General features: G+C 34.7%; 2 protein-coding genes, 1 long non-coding RNA gene and 1 other non-coding gene across 5 annotated transcripts; 1 reads left to right on the top strand and 3 right to left on the bottom strand.

Annotated features, from left to right (window-relative positions):
* Positions 1-3936: 3936 nt before the first annotated feature.
* LOC105780103 (protein VAPYRIN) lies at positions 3937-5905 on the bottom strand. Its single transcript, XM_012604228.2, has 2 exons — positions 4897-5905; positions 3937-4625 (listed from the first exon to the last, which is right to left on the bottom strand). Exons 1-2 carry the CDS (start codon positions 5890-5892, stop codon positions 4206-4208), a joined length of 1416 nt encoding a protein of 471 aa, XP_012459682.1. The 5' UTR covers positions 5893-5905; the 3' UTR covers positions 3937-4205.
* A 635-nt stretch (positions 5906-6540) lies between these two features.
* LOC105780102 (probable methyltransferase PMT23) lies at positions 6541-11727 on the bottom strand. 2 transcript variants are annotated; one of them, XM_012604224.2, is made up of 9 exons: positions 11592-11727; positions 9119-11487; positions 8470-8619; positions 8060-8330; positions 7860-7970; positions 7546-7723; positions 7094-7348; positions 6821-7015; positions 6541-6730 (listed from the first exon to the last, which is right to left on the bottom strand). In XM_012604224.2, the coding sequence occupies exons 2-9, from the start codon at positions 9578-9580 to the stop codon at positions 6541-6543; spliced, it is 1812 nt and encodes a 603-aa protein (XP_012459678.1). In that variant the 5' UTR covers positions 9581-11487; positions 11592-11727. The 2 variants fall into 2 exon arrangements, with proteins under 2 accessions (XP_012459678.1, XP_012459677.1); XM_012604223.2 differs by having other exon boundaries at positions 9119-11719.
* On the top strand, positions 6597-7563 carry LOC128040571 (uncharacterized). The gene is made up of 2 exons (XR_008195299.1): positions 6597-6741; positions 6842-7563. It is a non-coding gene; the product is annotated as an uncharacterized LOC128040571 (long non-coding RNA).
* Positions 11728-24771: 13044 nt separating the features above from the next.
* On the bottom strand, positions 24772-24877 carry LOC128040829 (small nucleolar RNA R71). Its single transcript, XR_008195635.1, has one exon. It is a non-coding gene; the product is annotated as a small nucleolar RNA R71 (small nucleolar RNA).
* Positions 24878-26941: the final 2064 nt, after the last annotated feature.

Genomic DNA, 26941 nt, shown 5'->3' with positions numbered 1-26941 from the left:
TAGACCTAGTTGCAACAATCTCAAAAACATAAAAATTAAAAGAAACGGGTAAAAAATAGCTTACCCTGCATAAAATTTACCATGGCCGAACTTGAATGCTCTCCTATGGAACTTTCGGCACTCAATTCTCAAGTAAGAAGATAACCATATTTGTTTTCTTTTAATTTATGTTACAATTTTCTAATTTACTAATTTACCCTTTAAAAACTAACCAAATTTCAAGCATTTACTTAGCCACAACAGACCAATAATAATATAATTGGTATAATTGCAATATAAAACCTCCCTTATTTAATACTTAATCCATTTAATCACTCAAATTAAATAGTGATCCAATTTTATTTCTTTTACGATTTAGTCATTTTTAATTAATTAACTATTGAAACGTTAAAATTTTTCAACGAAACTTTAATACCACCTTAATGACACTCCGTAAATATTATAAATATTTACGGCTCATTTTATAGAAACGAAGTTTTGATACCTCATTTTCTAAAACCACTTGACCTCAGGGTCTTACCACTTGACCTTAGGGTTTTACCACTCGAACTTAAAAATCGCTTAAATAACATAAATTATCAAATAAAAAATCTTTTTAAAATCACATTTGACTCGTAAATATTAAATAATAATATTTACGAACTTATTTATCGGATTTGGTGGCCTCAAAATTACTATTTTTGACAGCACTGAAAAATGGGCTGTTACAGCGTATACCTCAATTGGCTACGAATATTGGCAATTAAGACTGACACAGAAGTTCTGGAATCCACCTTCACCATCGGTAGTATTAAGCCAGCTATCATATCTGAATCCATCTTAGGATGATCTTATGAAACACCTGTCAACGAAGTACGTTAAATAATGCAACATCGAGTAATAACAGTACTATTCAAAAACCCTAAACACCCAGTGATACTGTACCGACAACACACATATGTGGACCTTTGTACTTCTTTATCTCTCACAACCTTGTCTTTTTCGTAAGCAAAGCCATGATTTTCCATGAGCATATATCGTCTTGCACTGCACACTTGGTCTCGAACTTCTCGAATTTAGATTTAATCATGTGGTAGTTAACCCTATTCATGATGCTATATTGTTTCAATGCACCAAGAAAACTATCTTTACTAGAAAACTCCTTACCAACTTCCAATTCACCCGAATCCAACGACGAACTTGTACGGTCAAGCCTTCTATGTGGTAAATCTGGAAACTCCAACGCATCATCTTCCAATAAATTGACATTCTGGCTGGAGGCGAGTACGCCATCAATCGTGGATCTTCTTCTTCTTCATCTGAACCCCTTCCACCGTCTTCAAGTTCGGTTGGAACAGGTTCCAGTTCAGAAAATAATGCAACTTCTGCACCATCGGGGCCGAGCTCTCGAGGTAGATTCATATCGGATTTATCATCCAACCCACCATCATCTGCAACGTATGAGGTCCCCTTGCTAGTGAACATCATAGGGAGTACATCATCCCTTCTTGTGGACGTTTCATAACGTCCCCAATTAGATGTGGATTACCAACCACTAGAAGTTGATGTTATTCCCCAGTACGTATTTCCAGCATTGAACATCGACCCACCGAGGTGCATGTCCCATCCATTAACCGAGTGTCGTGTAGGGGTTGTGTATTCTATACTGCCACCAAACACAGGCGCTTCCATGTTCTTCCTCTCACTAACGGAGTGTTGGGCAGGGGTCGTGTATTCCTCTCGAATAGCAGTAGATGTTGAAGTCGCAAATGCTTCATTTGGCGATGAAAATTGTACATATAACTCAAGATAGGGTGATCTACTAGCTAGATAAGTCTGTACCATCGCCTCCAAGCTACGACCACCTTTGATATCAAATGAGTCATATGTCACGGGATCAATCGAAGCACAAAATTGATACTTAATAGACGAAACTCTCATTGGCGTCATTCCGTAGATTTTGCGCCTAATTTTTTTACGAAGTTCTGTCAAATCTATGTTCTAGTTGAAAACCAGTCGCACTGTGTTCTCCGATAAAAAAAATGTCGTTCTTGGTGTCACGGACCTCACCATCATAGTAAATAACAATACTAATACGTTCACTCATCTTCAATTTCTATTTTGCTTAGTCTCTCTAATTTTTCTTACTGTAAATTATGCAACATGAGAACGAAATTTGGCTCATTTATAGCCTAAGGCCAAGCACGAACTACTGTAGAAAAAGAGCGTCCACGTTGGAGCTTTTTTCAGTAATTTTACTGACAGTGCATCCTGCTTGAAGCGTTTTTGACACTATTTTTTCGGAACCGTCTTCTCAAAATTATTTTTTCAGGAACTACTGTAGAAAAAGAGCGTCCACGTAGGAGCTTTTTTCAGTAGTTTTGTTGACAGTGCATCCTGCTTGAAGCGTTTTTGACACTATTTTTTCAGAATCGTCTTCTCAAATTTATTTTTTCAGAAACTACTATAAAAAAAGAGCGTCCACGTGGGAGCTTTTTTCAATACTTTTGCTGACAGTGCATACTGCTTGAAGCGTTTTTAAGATTATTTTTTCAGAACTGTCTTCTAAAAATTATTTTTCAGAAATTACTATAGAAAAAAGAATGTCCACGTAGGAGCTTTTTTCAGTACTTTTGCTGACAGTGCATCCTGCTTGAAACGTTTTTGTCACTATTTTTTCAGAATCGTCTTCTCAAAATTAATTTTTCAGAAACTATTGTAGGAGAAAAAACAAAATCCTTCTTGTCAATATAATTTTTTCAAGACTCAACCCTAAACCCTTTTACAAAAACCCTAAAACCTAAACACAATTATTTTCAAAAAATCCTAAACCTTAATTTAATTAATTTTCTTAAAAACTCTAAACCCTAATTTAATTAATTTACTTAGAAACCTTAAAACCTAAATTAATTAATTTCTTTAAAAAAAATTCTAAACCTTGATTTATTTTTTAAAATCCTTAAACCCTAAACAAATAAATTCTTAAATTATTTTAACAAAACCCTAACCCTAAACCACCAAAACCCTAAACTCATAAACCCTAGGCACTAAACATGCAAATAGCCCTAACCCTAGAAAAACACGGGCTAAAATGCGTCCCTGAGGGAGCACTTTTTCCATGTCAGCAAAGCGCGTCCATGTTAGTGCATTTTTTACCGACATGGGCAAAGCACTCCCTCAGGGACGCGTTTTGCTGGAATTTCCCTTTAAAATGCTCCTACGTGGACACGTTTTAATATTTTTGGCTCATTCCGGTAAATAATAAATAAAGTGGCCCATTTCCGTAAATAAAATAGGAAACGAGCCTTTCTTGATAAAATGGTCAATTTATTTACCCATCCAACCTATTTAGTACAAGGAAATTGACAAGTCTATAAATACCCACCTATTTCTCTTTTCTTCTTTCTCAAAATCAATAAAATTTCCATCTCAATTGCTTTTTAAATTTGTAATTTTTATAAAAATACTTCTAAGATTTTGTGAAATTAATTATTATTTTTGTGATTATTGAACCGTGAAAAGATTAAATTATTTGTACTCAACATAATTTAAAATTCTGAAAGGCCAATGAACATATTGTCGATCGCTTGAAGATTATTGACTTATATGTGATATTTGCAATAATAAAATTTAATATGATACTAGATTTGTTTGCCTGGAAAGATGTATACAAACTCACTGAACTTTACACTCATTGGTGTCACAGTATCTTTAAAAAAAAATAAACGTAAGGTATATTTTGATGAAATACAAGAAGAACATAAAGCCTTAACAACAATACGATTAACGCAACTTGATCCCAAGTTGGTGAACACCCTGATTTTTAGGCCAACTAAATAATAAATGCAATAAGAAAATATTATATTTAACATTAAATTTAGTAGCTTAAAAATACTAAATTTATTGCTAAACATATTGATGATATAGTTAAAGCGGTTGTTAGGAATTTTGTCCGAATACACTAAAATATTTACTAATTTGATTATTAATGGATATTGTTTAAAAAGTAAATCACTACATAGCTTAGTTTTAGTTGCACTGGATAGAACCTGAAGAAGAAACATAAGGTGAGTCGTAGCCCCTGGAGTCTCTGTTTCCGTTTCTGTGAGCTTTTTCAAAAACCCATTGGGAATAAGTACTTCTATTGCTAAATTAAACTGCACAACTATCTCTATCTCTATGTTTGCTGTTATTGAATTCAAGTATTTTTCTCGGGTAAATACCTCCTAACCAGAAGAGGGAGAAGAGCAAGTTCCTCTGTTGAGAAGAAGCTGTGAGATATGATCATAACCCATAATTTTAGCCATGTATAGAGGAGAGACCCCTGTTTTGGTCTTGGCATTTGCATTGGCTCCATTATCAATCAATGCTTCAACCACCTCTACATCCCCACCTTCCACGGCCATATGCAAAGCGGTGTGGCCCTCATTGTCCTGGCGTTCCAAGTCCAATCCCATTTCTACAAGCACCAACACCACATCCTTGTGGCCTTTTATGGCCGCCACATGCAGCGGTGTCAAGCCGTATTGGTCTTGGAAATTCATGGAACCACCATTTTGTAAAAGGGATTGCAGCCGCCTCTTGTCTCCACATCTTGCCGCCATCAACACTTCCTTTCCACGTTCCATAATCTCCACCATCTCATCCTGCCATCATCAATAACAACTCACTTTTCCACTAAAAAGCTTCCATTGAATTTTCAAGGTGCCCAGACGTTAAGATACTTGATTATTAGTATATTTTATAAAAATGTTTTGTTAATGCTAAAAATATAACAATTTCGATATAGAATCATAAATGCAAAATTAATTATTTTCAAAGGTGTTAATTACAAATGAAACTATATTTTTTATATTCCCAAGTTTTTGATCGAGAAATGGAATTCCCTGCCAAATTTTAAAAACCAAAACTACTTACATGTCCCTTATCACGAGCGTTATCAAGAGCTGAACGGCCACGATCGTCGCAAATTGTGGGGTCCGCATCCAATTGTATCAACATTTCAATCATCCTACGGTTCCCATTAGCTACAGCTCTGTGAAGTGCAGTCCTCCCATCATTGCTCTTTGCATTCTTCTCCGCACCCGATTCTAACAACATCTTAGCACACTCGATATTTCCCTTAGTCGCCGCCAAAAGCAACGGCGTTCTGCCTTCTTTGTCTCTCCGATCCAACGTCTCCCGTCTCCCCCTCCTTAACAACGTCTCAAGGTCTGCCGTCCGATCGAGTGCTACTGCCACGTGTAACTCATTCCATCCTTTCGATTCCCACCGTGGGTCCACCTGATAAAATCCCACATTGCTGTTATTTGCATCTTCTTCTTGATCCTCACGCGAGCCTATCCTTAAACCCGCTTCGAGCAGCAAATTCACCATGTTCTCCGAATTGTTATCCAACTGAGTCGCGACTCGGAGGAGTGACTCAGCTTCTTTCGTAGATAAATCATACAAAACCGATTTCTGCCGCTTGATAATGTTCTTCACTGCCTCAAAGTCCCCGCGGCTAACAGCATGTTGGAGAAGAAACGGCCCAACAAAGGCGACCTTGAGCTTGATGTCCTGAGTGGGTCGAGTTGAGAGCCAAGAACTGACCGAGCCGTACTGATTTGAGCCATAAGAGTCGAGGTCGAAAGGGGCAGTTCTGATGAGGAAACGATCGGAATGAGAGCGAGGAAAAGTGGGGGGGATGCGGTCTTGAGGTTTAAGGATGATTTGGAGGGCAATATGGGAAGAAGGGGGAACGAGTCCACTTGGGGGATTAACCAGGAATTTATGAGGTGAAGAAGTTTGGACTTTGAAAGCAACTGGGGAAGAAGGGCAAAGGGATCTTAAAACAAGGTTACAACGGCATTTGGTGTTGAGAATGAAGTTTATGCGTACTTCTGACTCTGAAATTTCAACCAAATTTTCCATTGCAGATGAAGTTTATATGTGTTATTGCGAATAACTAACCAAGCTGTAAATTGGCGGTGAAGGAACAGAGATATAGCAGTTGAAATTAAGGGAAGTGTCGACTGAGAATTGTTTAGCTTGCATGTGATCTTTGTTTAGGGACGATATTTGTTGTTGTCTGACACTTTGTTCCCACTTAAGCTTGCATGTGATCTTGGACAAAATGGGTCGTCCTTATCAAATATATTTTTAATATCTTTTAGAAAAGAGAAATTTATATCAGACAAAGAAATAGAAATTGCTTTTAAATAATAAAATTGTGCCAATCAATTCTAAACCATTGTATCAGTATTTAAAAAAACAAAAAAAAGATAAGATGAGCTTGAGGAATTTTATATCAAGTAAAAACAAATAAATTGTGAGGGAGGCAGCACAACCATATTCATATTAAAAAAAAAAACAATATGTAGATATTTTTTTATTCCTTTAAAGATGTAGAACAAAATGTCCAAATCCCTCTATTGGATGACCTTTTCTATACGATTTACACCAAATATTATAAAAAAAAAATAAAGAAGGTAAATGTCAAAAGTCTAATCCTTCTTCCTTGCAAATCGAAGAATAAAGTGGGAGTTGAAGTTGAAGTACCTTGGTCCGTGTTCCTTGCATTTAGTTTTTGGGACGCCAAAACCCCTTCTTCCCAACAAGAAATTGGCCTTCATAAAGGCTTGTCGACCACTGTAGTGATCGCAGTACTGGATTCAGCTTCTGAATGGTTTCCATGGTGTCTTGAAGTAACAGATATCCACCAGGTCTCAGTATGCGATCCATTTCCACAGCTACATCTATAATGTTACATCTGACAGACAGGTCCAAAATCTCGCATCACCATTCTACATTATTCACTCTTTTTCAAGTACATCAGAGCAATAGATCATTACTTATATACCTCTCTTTACGGTTTTTGAAGAGAAAACTGGAATGCAGCAGATCATATGTTCGAGGGTATGTACTCAATGATTCGCACCAGTCATGATAGATTCCGATCAAGCCCCTTTCGAAAATAATGGACAAGGTATCTTGTGCATCAATTGGTACAACGTTCATCACCCAGAGAGGAAGCTCATTAAGTGCCGCCGCAAACCTGTAAAACCACAATGCCTATAGTGTTGTAAGATTTCTTTATGATAGAAACCTGTAAAAACATTGTTCTATTTCTTACCCTCCATAACCAGCATTCATATCCATCACATTTCTTATACTAGCCCAGTTTATAGCTAGAGCATCAAAGTAGACATCAGATACAAGTGCAGCCCAATGTTTGGTGTCCTCATTGAATATAGCTTCAGCATCCGGTTCAGCTGGAAGGCTTTGAGGCTTATTCCTAAGCCTGTGGGGCCATGGTGAGGGCCAGCCAAGCAAATTACCGTTGCTATCAACTGGAAGTCTGGAAGTACAATGCCTAAGAGGCTTGTACCTGTCATTGTGAATTAGAAATCTCAAGAAGCAATTTCAACATAAATAGAGGGTAGCACCTTTTATGCCAACATTATTTTAGGACAGAACACTCTGCCTACACATAACAAGTGGCACACAGAGCTGTGAACATGATGAAGCATGCCTTTCGAGTGTAACCAATGTAATAATGTTATATACTAGATCATAAAAGATTACCATGAGACTTCCTTCTTAGTTTTCCGATCACATAATGGTGGACGTTTTGTTCTGTCGTGTGCATAACAGGAATATGAGGAAGGCTTTTGATATATTACAAGCCCAATTTCAGTTGAATCAAAATTGTCACGTTTAGCCACAACCTTCCAGCAGATTGATTGTGTCAAAGCCACCATAGCTGTAATATATACAGAATACCAGAACAACATCGCACATTCAGATTCCACTAACAAAATGGCGAAAACAAACAAGAGGGGAAACGCAAATAATTTTGGACTTCCCCCCATGCAGAGACCAGGGAGTTGTATCCTCACACTTCCAAACATAACGATCTCTCTCATCGTTTCGATAAACTGGTGTAGCAGACCATACAAAGAATCCCCCAGGCCTCAGAATCCTGTTCAGCTCCAATAATGGTTTCCCACCTGCATTTTGCATTTAAGTCTCAACAATTACATCATATGATAGAAAAAGGAAAACTGTAACAACGAAACTAAGCATAATAACATGGTACCATCCTCTTCCCAATGAACTCTGCATCGTGCACAGTGTATCAAGTCATATGCATCGTCTGGAAATGTCAACTTTTTTGAACCGATGACAGAAAGTGTAGCTGGAATTCCCCTCTCTAAAGCAAACTGTATCTGAGCTTCATGTTCATCCTTGGGGGCAAATGACATGGTAACCACATCTCTGTCCAGCAAATAACCACCAAAGCTGGCAACACCACACCCAACATCTAAAACAACCCTAATGTGCTCTCCCCATTTAATGGCCGGTACTGTCTACAGAAAAACAAAAAAAGAAACTCATAAGAAGGTATTTATGGAGTTGCAGTCTTCAATCAAGTTCAGACCAAAACAGATGAACAAATGAGTAGTGAAGTGTTAATATGCAAAAGGATAGGAAAACTAGAGTTGATACCTCTGTAATGAAATCGATATAGGCAGTAACCCCATTCTTAAATTGAGTACCACCTCCAGGGAAAACAAAATAATCATCGGATTTACGCACCCAATTCTGTTCCTTCTTGTATTCTACAAGCTTAGGATGAGGAACGTTGCTATACCAAATCTGTGGACGAGTAAGAAAAGTCGTATCACCAATATATTTAGTGAGTAAAAGCAAGCTTAAATTCACTCAAATTTTCAGAAAAAGGAAAAAAAATTAAGATTAATATCATAAAAACCCAACTTTACATGTCATTTAGCTCTTGGAAACTTGCACAAATAAATCAACCATTCAAGAGCTGATATTTATTAAATAAATAAATTCCCATAAAAGAACGTGTTTAACTTTTATTTTTCTAGAAAGAAAGTCACGTATCTTTTATCTATAACTTTATTAACATATTACAACATGATATGACATCATAGAATTTTCGTTTTTCAGTTTAATAAATCACTCGGAATTCAAATTTTAGGAATGATTAAACCTAATATCAGACTTTTAAAATGATTTAGAGTCAGTGATTGAAAATCTAATAATAACAACCAATTAAACAGATCCAGGAAAAAAAAACAAAATCTTACCAAAAATAAAAAGTAGTAGTATCAAGCAAGCTCAAGCTCACCATGTCCCTGCTCTGAGGCCATTGAACCGGAACCTTATAACTTTTAGGCAAAGGCACCAAACACCTTGGAGGCGGCTTCGGACAATGCCTTTCCCTGTGTTCCAAGTGTTTCTTGGATTTCAATTGCTTAATCGCTTTGGAATTATCCAAACAGGGAATATAATCCACTGTCACGGATCCTAATCTACAGGCCCTCCACCTTATATTCAAACTGACGTTTAAGTCGAGGTGGTCAGCTGGCTGGGTTTCGAGCTCCGGTTCCGTCGGGAATTGAAGGGATGAGGATCGTGAAGGAGGGGGAGGTGAAGATACGGAAACGTGGATGTCGGAGGGGAGAGGGAAAGCGAAAAAGAAAGGGTAAGAGGTGTAGGTTAAAAGGAGGAATGCAAAGGAGATGAGGAGGATTGATGCAAGGCAAAGGAATGAATATTTTCGTTCACTCAACAGCACGGATATCGGCATTTCCTCGTCTTTGCTTTTGTTTGGATGGGAGAGAAATTACAAAAAGAATGAAAGAATGTTTGTTATAATTCAGAATTGAAAACGTAGATTTATTTGGTGCTTTGATTCGTTCAGAGTGCTGCAGTCGCTGCCTTTTTTTGTTTTGTTTTAACGGAATTCAAACAGAACGAACGATGAGTAAGAGTAGTGGGCTTTATGATTATGGATGCATTTCCCCTTTTAAGGCTTATATAGAGCAAAAAGAAGCCCAAACTATTCTTATTCAACCAAGCACCTCAACTCGTAATAATCGTTAAGATAGCAATTCAGACGGCAGCCAAGCATAAAATTCAATCAACAATTTAACGTATTAATTTGGTAGTTTCCTAGCTACGCACTTCCAAGCAACAAGTTAATATTTTCCTTCATTTAACACAAGAGAATACATATGCTGAATTTCTAGCATTCAATTCGGTTGAAACCTATTTCAAATGTTCAGTTTTGTACAACTTCAGGTTATGCTTTGGATATCAACAAATCTTCAACATTACAAGACATAAAATCAACTTACTAACATCACATTCAGACCATTTTATTAGCTCCACCTGGATAGCCTAATTAACACAATATGGCAGCATAACAATACGACAATTGGACAATGAAATCAACACGTTTGAACAACTTCACTAAATACAACAACATAAATGCCAACACATTTAGACAACCTTTTTATGGAATTCATGATAGCTTTGTGATTTCCATTTGAATAACATAGCTAATCAACATCATTTTTCAACGCAAAATAGACAACAACGTTAATACTCATTAAATAAATCTCCTATTTCAACGCGAAAGCATAAATCAACATTGTTAAGGATGATTTGAATCTCTATTTTTTAACACGAGAATGAGCAACATGTCACACCCTTTAAGCAACATAGCTAAACATTGGATCAACTTCAACCATTAACACAAAGAATGGACAGCATGTAACACCCTTTAAACAATATTGCTAAATATTAAATCAACCTCATTATTCAACCTAAAAATGGACAACATGTACACCATTCAAACAACATTTTAAATAGAAAATTTTCTAGCCAAATACTATCATTTTGGGTAAGCCATAAATTAATTATAGGACACATTTAACAATTGAGATAATAATATAGCTCAAAACACTATTTCCAACCCAATTTTCATATTAGTTTAGCAATTAATAAGACATAAAAATTTAAAGAAAACACTTCAATTTCCAACATTTAAACACCTCAAATTGCAACACCTAAACACTTCAATTTACAAGATTTGAACACCTCCATTTACAACAATTAAACACTTCAAATTTATAGCCTTTAATAAACTATTTATAGCATTTAAACGCCTCCATTTACAACAATTAATTTGGAAATAAAACATACTTAATACGTCATGTTCGGTCAGCATAAATTCAGGCAATATACCTAGTATTAATCGGTAAAAACACATGTAATATGTTCCTGATTCGAACAACAACGAAACTTAGATAAACAAACAACTAATTGAGCTACGGTACAACTCAAGATGCTTCCACTCCGGAAGTAACCTATTAATTTCCACAATTTATAAACATGAGAAAAAAAATTGAAGTCTAACGAGTTCCCCAGAATTTTTCCAAACTGCTCCTAGCTTCTATTGTTCTTTTCCTTCTTCTTGTTACAACCCCCTCCTACTCCTTTAGCTATCAAAATTAACTTCATATTACAATAGAGAAACATTTACAACAAAATTAACAGCAAGGTTTATGCTAATCATTTAATATTTCCATGTATTTACATTCCATGCATTTAAACAACTAAATCTTCCTTCATCCAAGCTTTTGGTTTTTTCTTTTCTTTTTTTTTGTCAAGCTTCACCACCGTTTTTACCCTTCAAAGAATTTTCTTTTCCTATCCAAAAACAACACAAGAACAACTATAATCAAGAAGGAACTTAAGAGGATTACCGAATGGCTTGAGAAATTGATTCTAACTAGCTCAAACCAAGATTTTACCCTCCATGCATGCGACACCAAGCCTTCTTCCAATCGATTTTCCAGCAGGTCAAATAAGGAAGAAGAAAAAAAATAAAACCTCATTCCCCCTTTCTTTCCAAACAATGGAGACGAAAATGAAAGTGGAAGATGACACCATTTTTTTTTTGTTTTATTCATTTCTTTATTATAATTATATAAAATTTTAATTTTATTCCCACCTAATTCCATGTTTCTACCGTACATTAACATAGGGAAATGGTAATTTGTCATTTTAGGCCTTTGGTTAAATGTTAATTAACTCTATTATCAAATAAAATCAATAGAAATCAACTTTTATGATTTAGAATGGGTTTGATTGGGCGGTTGGGTGCGGTGCGGTGCGTTTAGCTTACTTTTTCTCTCACGCTACAGTATCGCTACAGTATCTAATCTCATTGCCACTGCTGTTTTTACACTAACCGCAGGTAAACGCACTGCCCATCCAAACTCACCCTTAGTCCTTGTACCTTAATTAATAACTAAATCGGGAAAATTACTTATCCAAAATCTAACCCACTTACACAATAACTCTATAAATATTTAATAAAATATTCATGGGCTCGGTTTAAGGTAACGAGGTCCCAATATCTCAATTTCCAAAACTACCAACTTTAGGATCATTACACTTGTACCTTAATTATCAATTAAACAAAATTACTAGACCAAATTTTAATATATTTCTATACTACACTCATAAATATTAAATATTAATATTTACAAAAACGGTTTACGGAAATGACATTTCAGAATTACAATTTCTAACACCATTGGAAAACCAGGTATGACAAATACACTTGTGTTGACTCTTTTATAAAAAAATGAACTTAAGATCCATGTGCCATATATTAATAAAGAGTTAGGTCTATTCACTAATTCTTTCTTTAATAAGACTCAACTATAGTTCGTTATTATTTCATATTGCATTTTCTTTGTCGACCCTTTACTTCTGTCACACATTCTTTTAATTACAATTCCATATTATGCACATCTTCCACTGATAACTACATAGGTTCCTTTATTTTGAAACTTATAAGTGTATCACTTAAAATTTTCTCACTTATTATTCACTTTTTATCTATTCAAACAACACAGGCTTAATCCTGAATTTAACTAACAAGTTGCCATCACAAATACCGAGACAAGCAAACATTGCTGGCAATTTAAATGCTTCCTTTCTACTCAGAGCATCAACTACAATATTTTCTTTTCCTAGATGGTAATCGATTATACAATCATAATATTTCAACAATTCGACCCAACGACACTACCTCAAATTCAACTCCTTTTAGGATAGAAGGTATTTGAGAATTTTGTGATGTGTATAGATATGATACTTTTCACTATAAAAGTAGTTCCTCAAGATCTTTAAAGCAAACACTACAATGATCGGCTCTAACTCGTGTGTTGGGTAATTGCATTCATGCAATTTCAACTGCCGGATACATACACAATCACTTTACCGTCCTATACCAGAACATAGCCCAAACCATTCAACGAAGCATCATTGGATACCACAAATTCTTCCTCGATTCAGGTAGGGTCAAGATCGGCGCTATCAACATTGCCTTAAGCTTCTCAAAACTTTCTTGACTCTGATTGTGCTATACAAATGACACATTCTTTTGCAGGAGCTTCGTCATTGGCAAAGCTATTTTGGAAAACCCATCCGTGAACCTCCTGTAATATCCGAACAAACCAAGGAAGCTTCAAATATCTGATACATTTTTTGGTGCTTTCCACTAGAGGACAGCTTCAATCTTTTTAGGATCATCTTGAATTCATTTTTCTGGAATAACGTGCCCCAAAATTACCACTTTAGATAGCCAAAACTCGCATTTACTGAGCTTCCTATAAATTTTCTTCTCACGTAAAACTTGTAATACAATTCTCAAATGCTTATCATGACCAGCCTCTGACTTCGAGTATATCAGGATATCATCAATTTACACTACCATAAACTGATCCAAATAAGGCTGGAAAATGTGGTTCATGAGATCCATGAACACCACAGGAGCATTACTCATCCCGAATGGCATCACAAGAAATAGTGATGCATATTTCAACTGATCGAACAAATCAATCTTAGAGGATGCACCTTTCAGATGATCGAACAGATCGTCGATACGTGACAAAAGATATCGATTCTTGAATTTTGCTTATTCAACTATCAATAATTTATGAAGATCTACATTGATTGTAACTACTTTAATCCGTATCTGACACTGAAATAGGGTTACGGAGCATTATCGAACTTATAACACAATTAAACAAACATCTCATGTACATTTCACTTTTAAATCAATAACTATTCAAATATATTCATATAGTCCCTAATACGAGCCTTCGAGACACAAAATAAACATTAAAAAGGGTTTGGGACTAAACCGAGTACTCAAGGAATTTTTAAGAACACATGAAAAATTTTCAAAGGTACAAGAGACACACACGCTTATGTCTCAGGCTGTGTGAACTTTTGAAATAGGGTCACATGCCCATGTCATTGTCCGTGTCCTAGCCCGTGTCCAAGCTAGTGAGCATATTGACTTAGGTCACACGGCCAGACCACACGCCCGTGTGTCAGGCCGTGTACCATTCGAAATGGCCTCACACGCCCGTGTGTTAGGCCGTGTGAAAACTGGAGGGTATACTGACTTGTGCAACATGGCCAAGACACACGCCCATATGCTAGGCCGTGTGAAAACTGGAGGGTATACTGACTTGTGCCACACGGCCAAGCCACACGCCTGTGTGCTAGGCCATGTGAAGCTACTGACTTGTTTTATATAGAAGTTACAGGGGACACACGACCGTGCCACCTGGCCGTGTATCACACATGGCTGAGACACACACTCGTGTCTCTGCCCGTGTGGACAAAAATAGGCCATTTTCTAAGCCATATTTCTTACCCAAATTGGTACCAACCTACACACATAAATATGCATATAACCATGGCATAAATAGACATTCAAAACCAACCAATATCAAGTTTATAACATGTAATATCAACACATACAAGTATGATACTAGTAGGAATCTCAATTAACCATTTAAAAACTTGTCAATTGTGCCTCCAAAATCTACCTAAATGGTCAAACACATATATGCATCATTGTGCCTAAACTTATCATGCATACCACTTATCAATCTCAATCATTTGGTACCCAAAATACCAATTCACAAATAAGGAATTCACATGACAACCATACATCATATACAATAAAGCCATTTACATATTTACATAACAAAATATACCAAATCAAGCCAAATCAAATGGCTAAATACACAACAAAACATATAGGCTTCTATCCAAAAAGACCTATACATGCCATTTAACCCAAAATATAAAGTCAAAGTACCAAAATAAAGTTTGATAGTGTGATGAGATCCTCGACGAATTCCAATCCAAACGAGCTTCTGAAACACTATTAAACACGGAAAAATAAACAGAGTAAGCAATTAAACTTAGTAACTTCGTATAATAAAGAATTAAACTTACCATTTAACTACAATTTAGGTAAGTAAATCAAAGCATAACACAATTCAATTTGGCCAAAGCCTACCACATAATCATTAACCAAGTTTGTCATGTATTCATATAAAAACCGAGAATCATGTATGAATTCATCAATTATTAAATTCCATGTACATGTAACATCTATACCGTGTATCCGTATATCATATATAAACTATTTCCATGTAAATACCTGTACTAGTTCGCATCGAACTTGTATAGTCTCGTAATAACACTATGCCCGTAGAACCATTTAGAATATCGTTAGATACGCGGGTGGTACACACGAGGTGTACTGAATTGTAATCCGTTAATTCTTGTATATGTATGCTCATACGAGCGATAAACGGTAAGCTCCTCCGAGCTGAATAACGATAAGCTCATACGATCTGAGTATCGGTAAGCTCATAAGAGCTGAAATCGGTAACCCTAATGACATGTCATTTGTATCCTACGAATTCCTAAAGTTCAAACGGGGCTCGGTATTCTTCTTATATTGTTGGTTATGCGTTCAATGATTATACATAATAATTAAACCATTCACATACATATATTTCAATTAAATCATATAAATACGCAATTTAATTACACAAACTTACCTCGAACACGTATGACGGAAAACAATCGTTCAATCTAATACTTTATCTTTCCCCCAATCTAATTCTGTACATTGTTTTTCTTGATCTATATAATCAAATTTAACTACTTTAATCGTTATTCTAATCAATTCAATCCAAAATTCATTTTTTGGAAAAATTACTATTTTGCCCTTATACTTTTAACTTCATTACAATTTAGTCCCTAGGCTCGTAAAAATGAAATTCATGCAATTTCACCACACCCAACCCTAGACGAATATCCTATATGCTCATAGCAGCCCATGCATTTCACAATTTCACACATTTAACATACAATTTTCACATTTCTCAATTTAACCCCTAATTGACAATTTCATCAAAAATCATTTAACAAAAGTTATTTAACTAACAAAAAAGATTCATTTTATTCCATTAAAATTCAAAACCCTAACATATTCATCAATGGTAAAACCCTAAACCTTCAACCATTCTACAAATTAGTCCCCGGGCTAGCTAGGTTAAGCTACAACGATCCCGGAAACATAAAAAATATTAAAAACGAGACAAAAATGCACTTACATGCAAGGATGAGCTTGGTCGAATGTTGAAGCTCCTAAAATGGTGTTTCTTTGTTGTAAATTTCAGTTGGTGTTTGAATGAAAAAGATGATCCTTTTGTTTTATTTTATTTTATTCATTTATTACCTAATTACCATTTTAACCTTACCTAACTTTAAAAATTTCATAATTTCCATTATCACCTTTAATGGTCTAATTACCATATAAGGACCTCCACTTTAAAGTTATATAGCTATTTAACACCTTTAGCTAATAGAACACAACTTTTGCACTTTATGCGATTTAGTCATTATTATCAAATGAGCATACAAACAGTAAATTTCTTAAAATAAATTTTTTGACTTCATATTTGTGGTCCCGAAACCACTTTTTCGATTTCACTAAAAACGGGCTTTACATTGACCCATCTTTCTTCTTAATGAATAATACTGGCTATTTTACAAAAATGACCCCAAAAAATTCATTATTTACATAAATGACCCTGGTTCAAAAACAATCACCTAAATGATCTAAAATGAACAATGGCTAGGGGTGATGGATACTAGATGGCCGACACCCACTTAATTTCTAACACCATCATTGTGTCAGGGATTAAAAAATTAATTTTTGGTTTTGGACACCAGATGGCCGACACCAATGTATTTTTTCAAATCACATCATACTGGTATATATACTAGTATTTTTTAAAAAATTAGGGTGCTGGGACACTGATGGTTGACACTCCTTTATCTGATAGAAATTTTTTTAGGGTGCTGGGACACTGATAGTCGACACCCCTTTTATTAGATTTTAAAAAAATTTGGGGTGCTGCACACTGATGGCCGACGCCCCCTTTATCTGATTAAAAAAAATATTTTTTGGGTGTTGGGATACTGATGGTTGACATCCCTTTATTTGATAAAATGTTTTTTGGGTGCTGGGACATTAATGTCCGACACCCCTTTTATCTGATAATGTTTTTTTGGGTGCTAAGACATTGATGGCCAGCACCCTAGTAGTCTATATATATATGGAAGCTTTTTGGGTGGTGGTATTGTAATTAAAGGGAAAAAAATTATTGAGAGTATCCTGCTGAAGAAAATGCTATTATAGTCACTCATCATTTGACAAGCAAACAATTTATCGTCTGAGAAAATTTATGAAAGGTTAATTGTTTGCTTGTCAGATGATAAGTAACTATAATTGCTTGATGTGATTCATTTGAAGACCATGAATTGGAGATATCGATTTGTAACACCCTATATCCGGCCTAGTCGCCAAGCTCGAATACGAGATGTCACACCACAGTCTGATGTCAAATACAACAAGTAAAAGCTCATTCTCAACAAAATGTTTTCGATTTTAACATTCGTACAGGTTTAGAGTCTATCTTAAGCTTTAGTTATCGTCGTTACATGCTAACATACATCAAATAGCCTTAAAATAATAATTAAACATACATATGGTCCGTTTTAGCAAAATCTCAAAACATCAACGTAGGTATCGATACTAAAGACATGGTATCGATATATTGCTCAAGCGTTTGGAAACTGGTACCAAAGTTGTTTACTATTTTTCATTTAAAAACCCAAACTTCAAAAATTATTGGTACCCCCGCCCAAGTATCGATATTTCTTCCCTGAGTATCGATACTTAAGATAAGGTATCGATACCGAATCTCTATTTTGTTTTCCTGCACGTTTGAAAATATAGAGGTATCATTTTTAAAACACGAATACCAATACCTTGCTCCAGACTCAAAAAATACAATATTTTTAAGCATATAAGTCATTCCAACTTGTACCAGTTCAACATGCTATCATATCATCATCAAATAAACACCAAAACATCCATAATAATAGTTTCAAACATCAAAAGCAAATCCAAGCAATAGTTAACATATTACGAAGCAAATCTCAAAATCCTAAGAGAAATTAAATCATGGAGACAACTCAAAATATCTTATCCAATACTAGCACAAAGACTACCACATTGCCTTATTCCCAAGCATAACCAAATAATAAACACCTACAAATAACGAAAATGGACTTGCTTGGATCACCTCTCTAAACCACACCGCTCACACCGACACATAACTAATCTACAAAGTGTAAGAAGGGAGTGGGTAAGCTTAACAAGCTTAGTGAATGCTCAGAGTAACGACAATGTACACACAATATCAATGGTCAATCAAGAGCATAGTACAACACATTCACAAACATATTTCATTCAAGTTAGAATTACATGTTCGTGCTTTATTAATTCATTTAACAATAATTCGTCAAGACTAAAACAACATATACATGCTTTAATAACTCAAAAGTTTAACTTATATATTCACAGACATTCACAAGTTATATGAAAACAAACCAATCCACAATTACATATGCAATTTACTATAAGATCATACTAATATTTTCATGTAACTTAAATAAATTTATTTAACATATTATTCACAATTAAAAGCATTTGTCTCTTATCGTATTATCATACAATATAAGATCATATTTAAACGATAAATTGGCACGTGAGGATATGAAACATAAAATGAGCTCTATCATCACTCATCGAATACACGAATCTCCAACACACCAATTGACTCATAAAGTCGAACATATCAAAAAAGTGAAACATAAAGCTAGCACTCTCCAACACAACAAACATGTCCTGTTGAATGAAGCTTAGCTCACATTCTCTTATCTCTCCAACATGTCCCAGGGCCTTAACGCTCAAATCACATAACACATATAAGTGAGTACTCACAATCTTATGACATGCCAACTATATCTAATGGTCTCATAAGGTCACAAAGACAAAATATCCACATCATAATTACAAATTTTTTAAATATTGATTTGATGCACACCATCTCTGTTCATATTCATCAATTCACATCACAAACTTGTATACAATGCATGCTTATCAAATTCATAATTAATTGCACTTAAAGTACCACAATAACGCTCATTGAACTATCATATATTCGTCAACATATGAGTGCATTAACATTAGTTTATCACATACAAAAACCTGTTACATTAGCATCATATTCCACAATGCAACACAATATTTAATATCTTTATATCAATAACACAACATCATTACTGTCATTCAGCATATTTAATATACCCACAACACAATACGATTCACAATATTGCATCATAATAATTAATTCATAATTATTCACATATTCGCATAATTTGCCAAAATAAAACAAGGAAAATAGAAAGCTTACACTCGGAACTTAGGATAGAGGTTTAGGCTATTCCTAAGCTCCCAATAAACACTAAGAATCATGTCTACAAGTAGCAATTCTAAACACTCATCGATTACGCTTTTGTCGAAATGTCGAAAGCTTAAATTAGCTTTTTCTTGCCTTTCGCCTTGCTCGAAGAAGGTTCCAACAGTTCTGATGCTTCACACATATTAACCACACAATATATACAATCAATATTCAGCCAAAGGCTCACTTAAACCAACCAAAAACACAAGCCTAAGCTATATTCCTCAAGAAATTGAAATTTCGACTACCAAACTTGAAACTCAAATATCTCGGTCTATACTTAATCTTTTTGCCTAAAACGAATTCCATTCATCTAAGTATTCACCTACGACTGATTCTCAACCTTTAAACTACTCAAAACTACTCAATTCACGGAATCAAAATTTTCAACATCTTTATAGCCATTTTTATGAAAAATCATTAAATCCTTAGAAATCTTTAACGAAACTTTAAAGTAAGTTTAGAAACCTCCTAATCATGTTAAAACTAATTAAAAAACACTTTGAAAACACTTTTTATCCACAAACCCAAAATTCACCATTAAAGACTCGATTTTTGGCTTTTATTTAAAACATGCGTTTCAATGGCTAAAAATTTAGTTTAAGGGACTAGATATCATTTAAAACTCATAGAAAGTCGAATGGTCACCTTCGATGGAAGAAAATGAACTTTGACGCAAATCCGAAAAAGCCCATCTTTGGAGAAGATGATGTAGATGATGAAGTTTTTGGGTGATTTTCTTGGTTTAAATGGAGGTTTTAAGGTTCAAGGGTGATAGAAATCAAAGAGGATTATGAATTAGAAGTAAAAATTGATTGGGAGGGTAAAGGGAAAACAAAGGGACGACACCAATATGGTGGGGAGAAGTTGACGTGAAAACTATTTGGAAAAAGGGGTTTTAGGTTGATTTTGGACATTTGGTCCAATTCCTTCATAAAAACTCTTAATTTTGACTATTTTGCAAATCAGTCCTATTTTCAAAATTAAAGCTATTTAAAACTCATTTTTAGGAATTGATTTAATTTTCTAAAAACCATAATTGAAAACATTATTGATATGCCATGTCATAGAATTCTGAACACTTGAAGGCTAAAATTTCTAAAATACCCTTAAAACTCTTAGGCCCTATTTTGGGGTGTGACACGATTATAGTAAAATAAAAGGACATTATAGTTACTCTTTAACATCCTATACCCAGCCTGGTTTCCAAGCCCGAATACGGGATGTCACACCACTGTCTCATGTCACATACATCAAGTAGAAAGCTCATTGTAAACAAAACATCCATCAATTTATTGATTGTATAATTTTTAAGTCAATCATTCAAGATAGTTACTATTGCTACATGCTAAATTTACAATAATTAGTCTTATAAATAATTTTAAACATGCATAAGGTCCATTTAGCAAAATTCTTAAAACATGCCCGTAGGTATCGATACTAACACTAGGGTATCGATATTTTCTCTTAGTTGTATCGATACAACCTAGAAAAATGATACCAAATTTACATTCTATTTATCGATTAAAAACCCAAATTCTCAAAAAATTATCGGTACTTGTTGTGACATATCGATATTTTAACCTCGAGTATCAATACTAGAGCAAAGGTATCGATACCAAATCTCTATTCTAACTCCCTGCATGTTTCAAAACACAGAGATATCGATTTTAAAACTTGATTATCGATACCTCTGGTCCAGACCTCAAAAATGCAACATACATAAGTAATTAATCCTTTCCAATTTAGTTCCTAAACATCATGCATCAATTACTTCAATAAATAATCATTCAACGACCTAATTAATAGTTCAGTATCACAAAATAGTGTTTGAGCAAGTATCATCAATCCATCCACATGTTCATGAACCCAAGCATAACAATAACATGTAATCCTTATAAATCGAGCCAAAAACCAACAAAATATCTAGGGGTTAACATGGTTGTAACAAGTCTACCACATTGCCTCATTTCCCAAAATGTAAATAAATATAGAACACCTATGAAATAATAAATAGACTTGCTTGGATCACCTCTCGAAACCACACCGCTCACACCGTCACATTATTGATCTGCAAGGGTTTAAAAGGAGTGTGTGAGCTTAACAAGCTTAGAGAATGCTCAGAATAACCACAATGTAAACAATTCATCAAACATCAACGAAAAAACCATATAGTATAACCTCAACAGTTCCAAATCCAGTGTCATATTATACTTACTCATGCATTATTACTAGTTCTTTTACATGGTAACATATTCACTTAAAAGCATATATCGTACTACACATATAATCGCCTAATGTTCAAGCATATATCACAATATTCAAAACATCTTTATAGATAAGTTGCACAATGGTCACATACTCATTTAGACATACATCACATTACACATATATACATTTTAAGATAATTTGGCACTTGAGTTATGAAACATAAAAGTGAGTTCTATCATCACTCATCGGATACGCGAATCTCCAACACATCAAACATAGACTCATAGAGTCAAACATGTCCCAAAAGTGAAGCATAAAGCTAACACTCCTTATTTCCCCTCACATGTCCCGTTGAATAGAGCTTAGCTCACATTCCTTTATCCCTCCAACATGTCCCAGGGCCTCAACTCCCAAACTCACTATACATATAGGTGAGTACTCACAATCCTATGGCATGCCAACTATATCAAACGATTTCAAGATCACAAGGCCAAAATATTCAAAATCAAACACATATCACTTACTGGAAACACGAAAATATATAGACTTTTTCATGCCCTCTTTAACTCAAATTTATGCATTTTAGTAGTAATTCTTGTCGAAAAATATAATGATTATAAAATAATTAAATTTCACTTATATTATTAACATATTTAATTTTAATTAATTTTATAATAAATTTCCATAAATTTTAATGTGTTTTTGACAGATTCCACAAAGAGTGAAAATTGGCTCAACAAACACTACTAGAAGCACAAAACCGTGAAGTGATTTTTGAAGCATCGAGGTGAATTAAATTTTCAGCCTAAGACAAACCAAATCATGAATATTAATTCATAATATAATTAATTTTAATTATATCCAATTTATTTTGGGTTAAAAAAATTATTATTAATTATATTATAAAAGGAGGCTCAGTTGTGCTAAACCAAAAGACTAATCCAACCGAGCAAATGGGCTACCCAAAACCGTCCAACATGCTGACCCACTCAGCTTAAATTAGCTGATTGTTTGACTTGCAAATCAGCCCTTGAAGTTTTCTTGAAATTTCATTCAAACCCCTCCACTTTTTGTGCTCTTAAAGATTCACCCAAGCTAAATTTAGCAAGTTTGAAACATTCAAACGTGCCACATGTGTGGCCGGCCAAAAGGGGGCATATGGCTGCTGATTTTTTGCTATTTTTAGTAGCCAATACCACCTATAAATACCTCCATTCACCTATTCATTTTAACACACCTCTCATTCCCCATATCTCTCTCTCTTTCATTAACTTTCTCTTATTCTTTCCCATTTTTCTTTCTTGTCCCTTCCTTACCGATTTCCTTCTTGGGAAAGATCCCTTCAACCACCTTGGGTAGCAACATTCAAATGCTTGTAGAAGCCTTGGTTCAGCAAGAACGAGCAGAGAAAGAGGAGTGGAGCAAACTAGTCAGACTTCGGAGAAACACCAGATTTGATTCTAGTTTCCTATTCTTTAACTTTTATTGTTGTTATTGATATGAACATGTCTATGAATATTTTTTATGTTGTTATTAATAATTTAATTAACATGGCTTAAATTTAATTCGTGTTAGGTTGATTGTATTTCGTCTATATAAGTTATTAAAATTATGTTTGTGTTGTTATAGGTCTTGGTAAATTGTTTGATTAAGTAAAATCATTATTATGTTATACTTGCATTATAATTGTAAGGTAACTAATGAATTAATTATTAATTGTGTTGAAATTGTAATTAATTGACACAATACTTAATCGTAACTTGTTTAATCTTCTAAGGTAGTTGAGGGTTAAATTAGTGACGATATTAAACAGTACATTAGCCTTTCATAACTTGCAAGATTATTGTGATTAAACTGTTTCAATGTAGGAATATATTGTTACCTCACTTAATCTTTTACTTTCTTAATTAAATTGATTGATTGTTTGAATTGGCATAGTAATATGTTCAAGAGATTAGTTAATTTAGTAAGTCTATATGTGCTATATTTAACAAATTACCAAGCTACCGTGAATTTATTCGTAACAACATGAATATTGTTTTAGTAATATTAAGTTAAGAAATGTGATTGATCTAATACAATTATGTCATATTGATTAAACTTATTTTTCGAAATCGTGCTTTGGAATTTTTACCTTTTAATTTTCTTAGTTGATTTTCTTAGTTAAAATCTAGTTTTATTAAACCGTTTTCTTTCAAAAAAAAATTTTCCTTCACCAAAGTGTTTTTAATTACATTTCATAAATATTTTCTTACACAGTCCTTGTGGGTACCATAACTCGACATTTACTTGTCAGTTTATTACTTGATAACGATTGTGTACACTTGCACATTTCCATCTTTCTAAGTTTTTGAAGCCGTTGCCAGGGACTATTTAAAAGTCATTATTTGTGATTTTGTGAATTTTTCATTTTGGTTTATTTTTCTATTCAATTTTAACTTCATTAATTTTTCTGTGTTTGTTTCAAGTGTTTATGAGTATTGATTGAATCATCGATTTACTCCCCGTAGATCCAGAAATTGAAAGAACTTTTTGATAATGAAGAAGATAAGCAGTTTAGAGAAGGACCAAAGAGATGAACTATGAATATCTAAATCAAGTAATTAGAGCAAACCCTACTCAATATCCTATCCTTACTGCTAATGATAGGGATAAAGCTCTAAGACAGTATGTCGTGCCAGTGTTTCATGATCTTAATCCGGGTATTAGGAGACCTGAAATCAAGGTACAACAGTTCGAGCTGAAGCCGATTATGTTTGAAATGCTTCAAACAGTAGGCCAATTCATTAGAATGCTTGCCGAAGATCCCCACTTTCACTTAAGGTTGTTTATGGAGGTGAACGATTCTTTTAAGTTAGCCGTAGTACCCGAAGATGTACTACGATTAAAGCTGTTCCTATATTCGTTAAGGGACAGAGCTCGAGTCTGGTTGAACTCATTGCCACCGCATTTCATTACCACATGGTAAGAGTTAGTAGAAAGATTCCTCATGAAGTATTTCCTGCCTAGTAAGAATGCTAAGTTGAGGAACGAGATCACTACTTTCCAAAAATGGATGACGAGTCCTTGTATAAGACATGGGAAAGGTACGAAGAATTATTACAGAAGTGCCCTCATCATGGAATCCCGTATTGCATCCGACTTGAGACATTTTATAATGGCCTCAATGCTCACATGAGAATGGTAGTGGATGTTTCTGCTAATGGTGCTCTCCTTTTTAAGTCTTATAGCGAGGCTTATAACATCATTGAGAGGATTGCTAGCAACAATTATCAATGGCAAACCAATCGAGCAGCGTCAGGAAGACGAGTTGCTGGAGTTCTTGAAGTGGACGCTCTCACTTCACTTGCATCCCAAGTATCCTTAATATCATTGATGCTTAAAATATTTACCACTAATGGGTTTAATAGTTTTGCAGTACAACTACCCAATCAATTTGAAAATATAGCCTATGTTTATTGTGCGGAAGGACATTTATTTGAAGAATGTCCATCAAACCTAGAATCTATGTATTACATAGGTAATCAAAACTAGAACCGAGGAAGCCAAGGTCTACAATCCAATTTTTATAACCCATCTTGGTGAAACCACCCTAACCTTTCCTGGAGTAATGATCAATTGTTTAACATCACAACAATAATGTGCAAGCGCACACTGTCGATGCAAGTATAGTAGACAGATGTGAGTCTGTTAGATATCGATCCCACAGGGTTGGGTTTCTTTTGTCTATTAATTTTGATGCAATAATTAGATATAAATAAGATGAATTGTGAGGATAGTTGTCGATGCAATAACTTGAAAACAATAAAATAAAATATGATAATGATAAACTGAGTTCCCCAACATGAATCTTCAGCAGAATACTAAGTGCTCACAAGGTATAAAAGGATAGTTGATTGTCAAGGCAATGAAATTCAATGTATATCTTACCCAACATCACTCCTCTATTTAATTTGAGACTTAAACATGCACATTAAAATCACCTTCTGATGATGGCAACATGGCACTATTAAGAACAAGTGGACTAGATTCCTCTAATCCTCACTCAAATTCTATTGTAATGCTTGTTGGCTCGAATTGTCACTGCACTTTCCAGTGTCAGTGACTGCAATAACACGTCCGTGTTAAGAAACATTCAAACCCCAAGGTTAAATATTATAAGCAAGATTGAATAAGATAACGTTCAACCAAGAATTCATGTGTACTTCCATACAAACAGAAAAAAAGAATAATCACCAGCATTTAGAAATAAATAAGAAAGAATCGAGTGGAGAATATTATTCCTAGACAACTCGACTGAATCTCTCTATTTCCTTTCATCTCGCACTTAGGTCTCCTTATTAAAAGCTTTTTTACATCAATTTTTCACGTTGGCTCACTCGAGAGAGGCTTAAGCTGCAATAGCTGCAAGCTTTAAGGTAGGATGAAGAAGATGATAATCAAGAAAAGCTCTTTCCTTTTCTTTTCACGTCAACCTTTTATGTCCTCCTCCAATAATACATGTGTCCTTTCTTCAGAATTATTCTGTCCTTGTACGTATAGGTTGGTTATACCAGATTGGATAGCTTAAACAATTTTAGTTCTTATCCGGATAGCTATCAAGTGCGGCAACAATTCTGGACGCAATTTGGAATTAACTCATGCAGCGACATTAATGCAAAAAGATAGCATAATTAAGGATAAAATAGGCTAGGATTCATTGAGTTATAAAATGTAATTTACTAAACTGAAAATGCTAAAATATTTGCTAAGGATTAAATGGGAACAATTTAACCATTAAGTAAGGGGGGAAACCTATGTTCTTTCTAGTGCTATCAAGTAACCAAGGTGCTAGAACCAATAACAGTTATGCACAACCTAGATCAACCCAACCACCCGTTTTTACCCAACAAGTTTAGAAACCAACTCAAGCTGAACCTTTCAATAGCTTAGTGAACCTATTGAAGGCATATATGGCAAAAAATAATGCCACTTTAAGGAGTTTAGAGAATCAAATGGGTCAACTTGCTACTGAACTTAGGAATCAATCATAAGGTGCTCTGCCTAGTGATACGAAAAATCCAGGAAATCTAGGGAAAGAGCATTGTAAAGCGTTGACATTGAGGAATAAAAAGGCATTAGAGCCCAACACTATCGAAGTTGAAGAAAAGCCAGCTGATGCTCAAGACTCAGTGGAAGTTCAACTGAGT

This window comes from Gossypium raimondii, chromosome 4 (assembly GCF_025698545.1).
Source record: "Gossypium raimondii isolate GPD5lz chromosome 4, ASM2569854v1, whole genome shotgun sequence".
Lineage (NCBI taxonomy): Eukaryota > Viridiplantae > Streptophyta > Magnoliopsida > Malvales > Malvaceae > Gossypium > Gossypium raimondii.
This window is presented reverse-complemented; position numbering and strand designations above follow the sequence as displayed.

Bases quoted from the DNA above. Each gene is read 5' to 3' on its own strand.
- LOC105780103 (XM_012604228.2), bottom strand. From the start codon at position 5,892: ATGGAAAATTTGGTTGAAATTTCAGAGTCAGAAGTACGCATAAACTTC. The intron at 4,626-4,896 runs GTAAGTAGTTTT...TGATGATGGCAG, and splicing joins ACGCTCGTGATAAGGGACAT to GATGAGATGGTGGAGATTAT.
- LOC105780102 (XM_012604224.2), bottom strand. From the start codon at position 9,580: ATGCCGATATCCGTGCTGTTGAGTGAACGAAAATATTCATTCCTTTGC. The intron at 8,620-9,118 runs GTGAGCTTGAGC...ACTCGTCCACAG, and splicing joins GGCCTCAGAGCAGGGACATG to ATTTGGTATAGCAACGTTCC. The intron at 7,971-8,059 runs GTACCATGTTAT...TGCAAAATGCAG, and splicing joins AGTTCATTGGGAAGAGGATG to GTGGGAAACCATTATTGGAG.